The sequence below is a fragment of the Leopardus geoffroyi genome, chromosome X (assembly GCF_018350155.1).
Source record: "Leopardus geoffroyi isolate Oge1 chromosome X, O.geoffroyi_Oge1_pat1.0, whole genome shotgun sequence".
Classification (NCBI taxonomy): domain Eukaryota; kingdom Metazoa; phylum Chordata; class Mammalia; order Carnivora; family Felidae; genus Leopardus; species Leopardus geoffroyi.
The window spans coordinates 17,806,746-17,820,187 of NC_059343.1; the positions used below are offsets into that span (position 1 = coordinate 17,806,746).

Consider the following 13,442-nt stretch of genomic DNA (forward strand, 5'->3'; position numbering starts at 1 on the left):
TGGTGACATGTAGAAACAGTGTTAGACTTGTTAATTGCTTCAGTTTCAGTGCACATGATGAAATTGAGTTTATTTTAAAAACCAAATTCTGGGGGCGCCTGGGTGGCGCAGTCGGTTAAGCGTCCGACTTCAGCCAGGTCACGATCTCGCGGTCCGTGAGTTCGAGCCCCGCGTCGGGCTCTGGGCTGATGGCTCAGAGCCTGGAGCCTGTTTCCGATTCTGTGTCTCCCTCTCTCTCTGCCCCTCCCCCGTTCATGCTCTGTCTCTCTCTGTCCCAAAAAAATAAATAAAACGTTGAAAAAAAATTAAAAAAAAATAAAAATAAAAACCAAATTCTGAAGAAATAAGTTGTAGTTTTGAAAACACAGAATTCAGAACATTGAAAATCTGGATAACTGAATATGCCAAGCAGTTGAATAGACATGACAAAGGAGACCTTTCCTAAAACCTTTACACCACGCTGGAAGGACAGAATATATCGACCTGCATCAGCTCTCCCTAAGCTTTCCCTTTGTAAAGAGATCTACTCCGTGAGAATTTTGGAATCTTAGATGACTGTCTATAAATTCATTTGCATACTTTGAAAAGAAGCCATTAAATAAACACTACATTTTTTTGGCTCATTTATAATTTTATCATATCTAGTTCATTTTCAGATTTTCCAGGAGCTTAGCAAATTATACTACGTAAACTCTATCATTCATTGTACATAATATAAATCCATAAGGTTACATTTTCTGTAGGAACAGAATTAGAAGTCTCCTAATGGAATTTTTTTAAATACATAGACTGATCATAGTAATTGATCATGAAATTTAGCTGGGCAAGGAGGGAAATGAAGAGGATATACAGTGACCCAGAGGTGTTGCAAGGTGAGAAGATCAGTAGACTAAGGGGGAGGATATTTGGACTTGGAGTGCTGTAGGGATGCACTAGAAATACAGAAGGTGGTAGTGAAAAGTGGGATACTTGAAGGGATTACAGCCTTGGGAGAGGACAGGATTAAGCATATGACTACGGGAAAGGGAGAAGGAGAGATCCTCGAGAAACTCAGTGACCAGAGTATTGGAGGGTGAATATTGAAGTCCCCAAGAATCATGGCACAAGTTTCAACCCTGGCAGTACATACTTCCCAACTGTGTGTCCTTGGACCAGTTACATAACTTGTCTCAATTTCTTCATCTGGTAAAATGAGGGTAAGGATAATATATTTCTCATAAGTATGAGGATTAAACAATTTAATACTTATAAAAGCACCTTAGTATTGATATATGAGTTAGTACTGTTGTCATGATCATCAAAATCATTGTTATGATCCAGTCCTGTGTGTGTCTTTGCTTTTCATTTAAAGTGTATTTAGCAATTATTTTATGCCAGGCATTGTGCTCGGTATCCTTTTTAAAGTTTTGTATGATTTTCTTTGGCCCTTTTGTGCTTCAGGAATTTCAAGTTGGTCAAAAATAATACACTGAAGCCTCACCAAAAAGTTATCCTTGAAGTCTGTGCCATGAGTTCTGCTTGCTTAAAGTAAAATGCTGTTTAGTAAGAATATAGACCTAGAGGGGAAGCAGAATAGACCAAAGCAGTGATTACTTGGATCTGGAAACTAGACTTGTTCACAATAGCAAAAGAGATGCTTGGGGAGAGAGCCAGCTATAGGCCATAAAAGGGAATCTAACCATATTGCTGAAGCATGGTGGTATATCCAGAATGTATTGTGACAGGAGTTGGGGGGCAGACAAGATGGGAAGTTAGCATTGTAGTGTTTCAACATGAAACAGTGGATTAATGTCCTTGCAGGCAGGTTAAACGCAAGGGGCTAGTATCTTGGAGATTGGCTATCAAGATGTAGGCACTTGGGCATTGGAGAACAAGACAGAAGATGAAGTAAAATCCCTAAAATAATGTACTCTTTGTAAAGGACCATACACTTAAAGTCAAGGGCTCCTAAGAAAGTAAACCTAGGCTATTCTTAATTATTTATAAAAGAATGCCTTAAGATTGCATTATCATCTGGCCAATTACTACAGGCAGTTTCACCTTCTGGCTCAAAACACACATTTTTCATCTACACAAATGCCAACCATAACGTTGCATATGGGTGAGTGTGTTTTGCAGACTGTAGCTAAAAATCAGTGTTAAGTTTGAGCGGACATGGGGAAGAAAAACAATGTGATGTGAATTTTGTTCTCTGTGTTTAGGCAAGCTACGACCTATATCTATGCCAGTGGAATATAATTGGGTGGGGGACTATGAAGATCCAAATAAGATGAAGAGAGATAGTAGAAGAGGTAAGTGTTCTAGAATTTCAGTGTAGGCTGGGTTGTTGGAACAAAAAGCAAATTTAAATGTTCTTTAAATAGGATGTTATGGCTTCAGTGGAAAACTTCATTCTGTCATTGACTTTATGATACACCCAAACCAACTCAGACCAGCATTTAACTATCTTGATATGGTATTAAATAGATATCTTCTCTGAATGTCTCTTAAGGGATTCAGGGTAGATAAGAACACTGTTAAAAAATAAATATCTAATTGTTATTTGAAAGTTACTATTTGGAAAACAAGGTCAGAAGTGTGAAACTGCATAAAAGAGTTAAGTTCAGTGAATAGGAAGAGATTGTAATCAGTCCCCATTGGTCCGCAATGCAAACTCATTACTTTTGTATTAGTAAAATCTTAAAATGAGCATTGACATACATGAGTAAAGCTAATGGAAACTGGGCCAGTGACTCTAATGAAAACCATATAGAAATGGAAAAAAAATGCTTTGCTTTTTTTTCTCTTCTGTTTGCTGTTCAGGGTTATCTTCTTACTTGGGGGTGGGCTACACTTGAAGTATCTACCAAAAGTAAGTTTTTATGTTCACTTGTCCTGCTATTGAGGTGAGCCATAAAGAGAGCCGCTGAAAGTCTCACTACTAAGTGGGATTTGACCAACTGTGGATATGGTAGGCTACTTCTGCTTTCAGAAATAGAGAGCCATAAAGTTGTAGATAAAAAATAAAACAAAGCAAAAAAGTATTCATAGAACCTCAGCTCACTAAGCTTCCTTCATAAATATTGAACCCATTTGCCTGTTATTTCTAGCCGCTGTACAGAATTTGCCATACAGGGATAACCAAGCACGAATATTTGCTTTATTAGTCTATTCAACACTGGTTTTATGGAGTGAGCGTTTCAGAAAATGTTAGTGAAATACAGGAACATTGACAGATTCCTTTACATCTATGTATTCATTCCATTTTCCAAACTTTAGTTTCTAACTTCATTTGTTTTATAGAATTAATCAAGAAAAAATAAAAAGAGAAACGCTTATCATACGCCATTTCTGAGTCACTGTTTTGGGAGTTCATATGATAGTGCTATCTTGGGGGAAAAATGCCTTATGAAGTTCTAAGTGCTGGCTATCAGTGTAAGCATAGATATTATGAACTGAGTTTCCTGATTCAGAATGTGGGCCTTAAGTTGTCCAAAAATGCTACCTAGTCAGTTAGAAGTCAGTGTTTGTCATCAATTTTAGCAGAATCCCACTGGGGGAACTTGTTAAAAATTGTATGAGCCACACACCCAGAACTACTGATTCAAGCTTCAGTGATTCTCATGTAGTTGGTCCAGAGATAAAATCTGGAGAAATAATCTATAGGCTATTTCTGATTGCCCTATGATCCCAAATAATTAAGGTTCTCTATATTTTCATTACGTAGGTATTTTATAAATAATCCAGTTACATTTCTGAAATGACATCTAATAGCACAATTAGGAGAGAATGGTAAATTTGGAATATTTGCATATTTATATTGGTGTATTTATCTGTTTTTATGTAGAAAACTCTCTACTCCGATATATGAGCAATGAAAAAATTGCTCAAGAAGAATACATGTTTCAGAGAAACAGCAAGAAGGACACAGGGAAGAAGTCTAAAAAGAAGAGTGATAAGAGTAATAGCCCAACTCACTATTCACTGCTACCTAGTTTGCAAATGGATGCACTGAGACAGGACATCATGGGCACGCCTGTGCCGGAGACCACACTATACCACGTAAGTAAAATTTCAAAGACTCTGTGCTACAGCTTTTATTAGGAGCCTGGCAAATGACTCTTTGGGGGTAAATTCCAGATATTGTATCTTTATCCCTTTGCCAGATTTCCACAAAAGATCCTAAGTTTAGAAAATTTTTAAAAAACCTTGATGGCTTGATTTGTTCTTTAGTTCATCTGTTCAGTGAGTTCATATGTTGTACCAGGTTCAATTTTTTAATGAAATCATAGGCTCAAAGTGACAGAGAATGATAATTAATTCGTTGATTAATCACCTAAAATAATAAATAGTAAATGGATGGCTATCAAGTTCAAATTAAAGATGGGATTTTTAATATATTCATGATTTCATTTAAAAATGAGCATCACGGGGTGCCTGGGTGGCTCAGGCGGTTAAAGCATCGACTTCAGCTCAGGTCATGATCTTGCATTTCATGGGTTCGTGCCCCACATCGGGCTCTGTGCTGACAGCTCAGAGCCTGGAGCCTGCTTCCGATTCTGTGTCTCCCTCTCTCTCTGCCCCTCCCCCGTTCGTGCTCTGTCTCTCTCTGTCCCTCAAAAATAAATAAATGTTAAAAAAAATTTTTTTAATGAGCATCTCTTGGGGCACCTCGGTGGCTCAGTCAGTTGAGTCTGACTTCAGCTCAGGTTGTGATCTCATGGTTCGTGGGTTTGAGCCCCGTGTCAGGCTCTGTGCTGACAGCTCATACATAGGCTGGAGCCTGCTTGGGATCCTGTGTCTCCCTCTCTCTCTGACCCTCCCCTGCTCATGCTCTCTCTCTGTCTCTGTCTCTGTCTCTCTCTCTCTCTCTATCTCCCTCTCTCTCTCTCTCTGTCTCTCTCTCTGTCTCTCTCTCTCTCAAAAATAAATAAGCATTTAAAAATTTCAAAAACTAAAAAAATAAAAATGAGCATCTCTTACCTATTAGTCTTGGAGCATGGTGCTCAAGGCAAAACTGAGAACACATAGATAGCGCATTATTATATGGAGAGAAAGAAACACCAAGAGTTCCGATGTAAATTGATTGTTGTAATGGGTGGGTACAAGAAGTGTAGGAGGGTTAGGGGAGGGGGGCAGCCTTAGCTTTCTGGGAAAGTGAGAAAATATTTAGAATGGGGAGTGTTTGTGTGAAGAGTGAAAGATAAGTAGCAGTAGTATGGGGAGAAGTATATGGAGGTGCACCACATTCTCTTGTGTGAGAATATGGTATGTTCCAGGGACTTCATGATGCTCAGAATTACCAGTTCACTAAAAACAGGGAAAGCACATGAGGAGGGGGCAGTAGATGGGCCTAGAGAAGCAGGCAGGGCTTAGATCAGGAATTTCAAGATAAAGTACTTAGGCTCTTTCTTGCAGTGAAAAAAAATTATTGAAGAATTTTGAACTGGGGACTGAAAAGATGAGAGTGGCTTGTTGTATCCCTCTGTTGCATAGCACTAATGAAGAGGTAGGAGGCCAAAGTCAAAGCCATTATACCCAGGCTAGGTGGATGATGAGAAAGTAGGACAGTAGCACTGTGGAGACTGAGAATCTTGTTAGCCAGAACATTCAGTTAACAAAATCAACCCATTGTATGCCATTTTCATTAAAAGGGAATTTGTTGTGCCAATGTAACTGTAGCTTCTTACTAGGAGCCCTTAAAAAACATGGATTACAAGTTTTTAAGTAATTTCAACAACTCTTCTTGGTGATCAGAATATTAAAAATTTTTAATCTGTCACATGGTAGAAGGTATACCACCTAGGTATATAAAGTGTGAAAGATTTAATCATTTATACTTGAATTACTTTTCTCAGCAAATCTTTTAAATCATCTTCTTATTCTATAGCTCTCTCGTAAAACTAGAGTGTAGAAAAATATCTTCATTTATTTGGGTTGAAGTAGGAGAGCAGTTAGCACTCCTAGGTATTCATTCTGTACCCTCTCCAAGCGTCTTCCCCTCTAAGAGAATAATGCCTGTCTCAAAACCTGCTCCCCTAAGTGACTGACAAATCAAATGATTATATTTGCCACAAACATTCGTAGTCAGTCTGAATCTTAGCTGCATGAAGGGGACCACTTTCGCTCTCACTGTCAGAAATGCTGTCTGAACACCAGGCTCCCTCTAGAATCTAGTGCTCCAGTCAAAAATCCTAAACATGAGAGACAGCTGATCTATTCAAGAAGGAAGTTGGTAGTGAGAGATGAGACTCAAAAAGGAAGAAGAGGCCACTTCACCCTGAGCATGTAAACTATTGAAGAGGTTGGATTTATCCTAAAAGCAGCAGTAAGCCATTGAAGGCACTTTTAAACACTCCCCCTGTGCCATCCTGTCGTGCACATCTGGACAGTAGTATACTGTGAGGGAAGAAAATAGATGAATGTTGTGGATTGTGGTTTTACCTTATGGAATATAGTAAAAAGTGAATCAAACTGGTAATCAGGAATATCCCTGAGTATTGAGTATTGTAGAGGAGTATAAACTGTTACCACTTTTCTGAAGGGCATTATTTAGTTACATGTTATCAAGAGCTAGGTCTAGTAACTTCACTTCTAGAAGATTATTCCAAGAAAGAAATCAGTCTCCTTTTTGTCTCCTACTTTTATTAATGTGTCCTGAGTCTGTAAGAAGGTATTTCCAGGACAGGTGATATTTATCCCAACTAACTTTTGACAGAGGGACTGCATGTAAGGAATATTGTTAATTATGTCAGGGGGTGGGGAGCAGGGGAGTCCTGCACTGTAACACTGACCCACTAATCCCGTAGTAGAAGTATTGACACTTTCTAACTCTATTCCTTGTTTTAAAATAATTGCTAGCCCCAAAATGTATGCCTAACCAATGTTCAAATGCCTATAACCAACGTTCAAAGGAGAAAACATTTATTAGTGAGGTTTTCACTAGGCTCTGAGTTCCCTTGAGGACAGTTATCAAGGGAGCTTCCACATTTATTGTCTTTCAAACCTCATAACAACCGCATTTGCAAATGACAAAACTCAAACTCAGAAGGATTATATGATTTACCCAAAACTGTGTTGCAAAAAGTGTGAGCGTAAGGACTGGAACCCAGATCACCTACTCCAGTGATCTTTGCACACTCTACCCTGCTTCTCTGTGCATGGTAGGATTCCTTACACAAATGAATTTATGCTTTAACAACTAATTGAATGAATTTTCAAAAAGTTTAAGAAACATGTGCGTTCATATGTTGATTTTGATAACATTTTCAGTACCTGGATTGATTTGTACCCAGATTTCTCTTTTGCTCTGTGTTCCTATTTTTTATTAAGTTCAGAAAAAACATACAGAGGCACTGCTGTTATAAAGCACAAGTAGTTATTTGGCATGATATATTGCTGAGACTGTGGAAGATTGTAATTAAAATTGCCTGGACCTTGGAGACAAAACAACATACACTTAAATGATTGCTTTTTATATTTTGCAGGAATACTTGGTTGTTTTTGTTTATACACACCTATTTAAAAATTAAAGTATTTTTCCTTATGTTAAATTGTCCTAAAACAGAAGATCAATATCAGTATTTCATCACCTTCATGATGAACCACTCATCTTCATTCTTACAGTTATTCATTTGGATAGCACAGCCATTTTGAATGGAATGGGGCTGAAGTGGAAGTGGACTATGAAACCTGAGTACTGAGTTTCATAGACTGCTATCTCTGTTGTAATATAGTAACTCCCTGTGCTCTGGGTTCAAATTTAGAGAAAATTTAATTGAATTTAATGGCAGGATTATATCAATTTTAAATACCCTTTAAACAATTTACGAAAAGAATGGTGTGTGTGTGTGTGTGTGTGTGTGTGTGTGTGTGTGTGGCGTTGAGGGAAGACGGGGTTCCCTCTAAACAGAACCAGATTATAATCCCCCGTGGTCTGTTTTGGAAGGCAGCTCAATAAAAATACACAAAACAAGGCAAATACAGTTTGGTTTTACTGTTTGACTCATTGCACTTTGCAATTATAGCAGAAATGTTTATTTCATAATAGAGAAGATTGAGACATCTGTGGTATTGTAAAATACACAGATTTTTATTAATTACATATATTTGTTATTCCAGTTTATATATTTTTCTTAAACTTACTTAAAAGGAAATCACTCACTATGCTCTAACCACCCTGATTATCCACTTTTTGACATGCTGTGCCCTATACTGAAACTGTTTTTACCCCTTTTTCCCCTCCTGGCTGACTTCTATCTAAATGTGAAATTACAGAGAGGCTTTGCACGATTACTACTACCCTAAACTAAATCAGCTTCTTCTATTACAATCTCTTAGCACTCTCTATATTTTCTTCAAAACCTTTTTTTATGATTTGTAAGTATATGCCTAGTTATGTGATTGTCTGCCAAGTGTCTTTCTCCCTTGTACATAGTAGGGAGGACATGTCCACATGCATGACAGAAAAGGATAGCTTTCCCATTTTGTTCAGCATTATATTTCAACACCTAATATAGGTATAGTAACTTATAAATGCTCAGTAAGCATGTGATGAATAAATGAATGAATGAGTAAATGTGACAATAACTTCATTGCCTGTCTCAGGATATCTCCATTGTTGTCCTCAGCCTGCAAACAGCTACCTCCATGTCCTAGGCCAGCCCTGCTCAGCACAAACAGGCCTTCAGTTGGAATGTATGCATAATGGGAATACCCAGGAACTTATTACCATAGGCTCAGTGTCCCATGTGCCAGAGGAGTGTCCTAGGACTCTGAATATCCTCTGTCATGTTTATCTAGTCCACATTACTAAATTCTGCTTTGGTTCTTGCTTCTTATTCATCACTACCATCTCATTATGGAGGTCGCAATATACCTTTCTGCCAAGCATGTTACAGTATTTTTGAAAAGAGTGTAATTTTATTTTACCTACTCACTGATTCTCTGTCTGAAAATGTAGGAGTTGTTAGCTACCAAAGCCCTCATCTGACCTTGAGAGCACAGGAAGAAAAGCCAGACAGCAGTGTGTGTGTGTGTGTGTGACACAGAGAGACAGAGAGAGACAGAGACAGAGGGACAGAGACAGAGACAGAGGGAGTGGGAGAGGGAGAGAGAGGGAGAGAGAGAAATTGAAATGTAGTGATAAGGTGGGAATGCAAACTGGTGCAGCCGCTCTGGAAAACAGTGTGGAGGTTCCTCAGAAAATTAAAAATAGACCTACCCTATGACCCAGCAATAGCACTGCTAGGAATTTACCCAAGGGATACAGGAGTACTGATGCGTAGGTGCACTTGTACCCCAATGTTTATAGCAGCACTCTCAACAATAGACAAATGATGGAAACAGCCGAAATGTCCATCAACTGATGAATGGATAAAGAAATTGTGGTTTATATACACAATGGAGTACTACAGGGCAATGAGAAAGAATGAAATATGGCCCTTTGTAGCAACGTGGATGGAACTGGAGAGTGTGATGCTAAGTGAAATAAGCTATACAGAGAAAGACAGATACCATATGGTTTCACTCTTATGTGGATCCTGAGAAACTTAACAGAAACCCATGGGGGAGGGGAAGGGAAAAAAAAAAAAGAGGTTAGAGTGGAAGAGAGCCAAAGCATAAGAGAGTCTTAAAAACTGAGAACAAACTGAGGGTTGATGGGGAGTGGGAGGGAAGGGAGGGTGGGTGATGGGTATTGAGGAGGGCACCTTTTGGGATGAGCACTGGGCGTTGGATGGAAACCAATTTGACAATAAATTTCATATATTGAAAAAAAAATAAAAATAAAACCCTTTAGATAAAGAATGATTAGATTCAGGTCTTTTTTTTCCTTGATAAGATATACATATGACAACTTGCTCTCACATTAAAGCTGCTGTACTAAATCCATAAACAAAATAATAATTTATTTTAAATCTACATGCTGACATGCCAGAACAAGTAAAATTTGATTATGGATCCAGACAACATGCAGGTATACTTTCATAAACTGATTAATTTAAAATAGATTTAGAGTAGGTGTTCAAAAATCTGGATAATCTTTTCATAACATTCCAACATTTATATGGTTTGTCTTAGGATATAACAGCAAACATTCATTTGTTGTTTTACTTCTGATAATTAATTTTATCCATCCTCTTCAACTTGTGAAGGTATTTTTGGTGGAACTCCTGGAGGAAGGAGGTGGAGAACGGTCAAAAGACTTTTTTTAACTTAACATTATGAAACAGACACTATTCTAAGTAGTTTATAAATCTTAACTTATTTAATCTTCATAACAGCCTTATGAGGAAGGTGCTGGTGTTATTCTCATTTTACAGATTAGGAAACTGAGGCACATGGATTAAATAAATAGCAAGTGGTACAGCTGGAATTTGAACATTAGCACTGTGCCTCTTACCATTCTATATTGCCTCTCCAAAAAATAAATAACATAATTTAGCAGAAACTCTACAGCAATTCTAGTAGTATCAACCATGTGTAAAGCTCAATCTAAATACTGTAGAATATATATTAACTAATAATAATGCAACTGCTGCTATTAATGAGGGCTAACATTTATTGATTGCTTTCTCAGTTCCTATCCTAAGAATTTATACACATTATCTCATTGAATCCTCAAATTGACCTTGTGAGGTTGCTACTATTTTTATATCTATTTTGCAGAACTGAAACACAGAGTTTACCTTACTTACAGTCACACAGCTAGAAAGTAGCAGACTTAAGATGTGAGTTCAAGCAGTGTGGCTCCAAATTTCACATTTTTAGGTGAATAATGCCATTTCTACTCATAAGTATCTTACCATCTATTAGAGAAGACAGACCTATTATCACAATGATGCAAACTATGCTATATTGTCAAGATATAAACATTTATAATGAAATTTATCTGTATTCATAAAGGTTAGTTTGTCTAATCACTACCTGACTTGCCTGCATTGTTTCAGGATCAATGAAACAAATAAATTTCGGTGGCTAAAAAGCCATCTCTGACCTAACAGTTGTTTATAACAACCACGTTTTCTGCATTTTTACTTTACTCACTTGGACAGCAGCCATAGTACAGTGTTACATGATGTTTTCTTCACCAGGGTGCATGCAGACATGTTAGATATACATTATAAACATTATTGTATTCCCATTTGTATGTTTTCTTTGATTCCCTATGGATGACTTGATTATTTATAGAGTGTTAATGTCATATTAAGAGTAGTTTAGGGCACCTGGGTGGCTTGGTCGGTTAAGCGTCCGACTTCAGCTCAGGTCATGATCTTACAGCTCCTGGGTTCAAGGTCCTCATCAGGCTCGGTGTTGACAGCTCAGAGCCTGCAGCCTGCTTGGGATGCTGTGTCCCTCTCTCTCTTTCCTTCCCGCACTCACGCTCTGTCTCTGTCTCTCAAAATTGAATAAACGTTAAAAAAAAATGTTTTTAAAGAGTAGTTTTAGCAAAGCCCTGCACAGGAACAACCTGGACTGTGAAAAGCCTTTCCTGTTGGGCCATTTTACCAGAGCAGTGATTCTTCAAGTACAGGCAATCCTTGGCAAAGGGCTCCTACTGGCTGAGGCTTGATGCAGTGATTCTTATGGGCAAATAACACATTTCACAGACTTTCATTTTCACTTGTGACTGGATATTGCTTACTAGTAACCTACGATATAATTGTAAAAAGTTACAAATTAAATAATCTTAAATAATGTATTGATAGAGTTTACCGAATATTCTAACTCACTGTTTCTCCAAGAAGCCTGGTATCCATGCAGCTGAGGGTGTAATTGAGCTATTACTATACAAGCATGAACAAATGTAGACAGTTCAGGTTCCTGCCATTTTCAGGTGGAATGCTCTATTGATAATGTCATTAGGATTTGTTTTAAGTTATCTGTAGTTTTTGGTTGCTGTTTCCTTTTCATTATAAACTATGATTAGATTTCATCACTTTTGGTTTTAGTTTGTTTTAGGTTGCTTGCTCTTTTACCTTCTAACATATGATTCACATTACACACGATTTTCTAAAAATGATACTATGAATCATCCAGACCACATGGTACTTATACAGTCATAAAGTGGGGACAAATGGACCATCGAGTCTGTTGGTCTGTCTTAGGGGGCCACAGTCAAAAACTGTTAAGACCCACTACTTTAGATGGAAGCCAGTCTTTTTGGTTTCATGTTTGAACAAATGTAGGTTTCCTTCTGCTAGTTCCTGGTTAGATAATGGCTGTCAGGAAGCACAACACCAAATCTGGCTTAATTAGTGAGGCATCATGCAAAACAGGACACAAAACAAATGAATTAGAAATTATTGAGTTGAAATTTATTAAATTTGAATCTTATTACAAATTCCTTGTTGCCTTTGGAAAAATAAAACCTAAATTCTGAGGCGAGGTCTCTGACTTATTGTTAAGGTCAATATTTGGAGATATACCTGCCTTGATTAGAGAGGTTAAAGAAGCCCCATTCTCTCATGTTGTAGACCTATGTCGTCCAGCTTTCTAGCCACAGAAAAATTTCCTCAAATTTTGTTGGCAATAGGCCTTTTTCGCTCTGATAATCATCTCACCCACATTACTTCACCACCATAACTCCTTTAATCAAACATGTCAAGTCTAATAAAATGCCAGGTAAAATTATTTTACCCCTAGAACTCTTTAAAGCCTCTCCTGGTTGAAGGACCATAATCTATATCAAATTATTTTCTTCACTCAGCTCCTAAAATCTATTACCCCCTTGATGGTTTTAGCATCCTCCAATTCCACAAAACTATAGGCCTAGTGATTCGCCATGTATACACAAATCTCATCCAAAGATTCCTCTTTTGTTTTTAAATATGAAATTTATTGTCAAAATGGTTTCCATATAATACCCAGTGCTCATCCCAACAGGTACCCTCCTCAATACCCATCACCCACCCTCCCCTCTGTCCCACCCCCATCAACCCTCAAGTTTGTTCTCAGTTTTTAAGAGTCTCTTATGTTTTGGCTCCCTCCCTCTCTAACCTTTCTTTTTTTTTTTTTTCTTCCCCTCCCCCATGGTCTTCTGGTAAGTTTCTCAGGATCCACATAAGAGTGAAACCATATGGTATCTGTCTTTCTCTGTATGAGTTATTTCACTTAGCATGACACTCTCCAGTTCCATCCATGTTGCTACAAAAGGCCATATTTCATTCTTTCTCATTGCCACGTAGTAGTACTCCATTGTATATATAAACCACATCTTCTTTATCGATCCATCAATTGATGGACATTTAGGCTCTTTCCATAATTTGGCTATTGTTGAGAGTCCTGCTATAAACATTGGGGTACAAGTGCCCCTATGCATCAGCACTCCTGTATCCCTTGGGTAAATTGCTAGCAGTGCTATTGCTGGGTCATAGGGTAGATCTATTTTTAATTTTTGGAGGAACCTCCACACTGTTTTCCAGAGCGGCTGCACCAGTTTGCATTCTCACCAACAGTGCAAG

The 13,442-nt window shown here is 37.9% G+C and overlaps 1 protein-coding gene across 6 annotated transcripts in view; it reads left to right on the forward strand.

Moving 5' to 3' along the window:
• Nucleotides 1-13,442, forward strand: part of CNKSR2 (connector enhancer of kinase suppressor of Ras 2) — a 298,383-nt gene that overhangs the window by 205,029 nt on the left and 79,912 nt on the right. For 4 of the 6 annotated variants that reach the window (XM_045472189.1, XM_045472190.1, XM_045472192.1 and 1 more), the window contains 2 exons: nt 2,202-2,291; nt 3,827-4,041. In XM_045472189.1, coding sequence (XP_045328145.1) covers nt 2,202-2,291; nt 3,827-4,041 — 305 coding nt within the window. The remainder of the gene's footprint in view (nt 1-2,201; nt 2,292-3,826; nt 4,042-13,442) is intronic. The other 2 variants (XM_045472191.1, XM_045472193.1) reach the window with 1 other exon arrangement.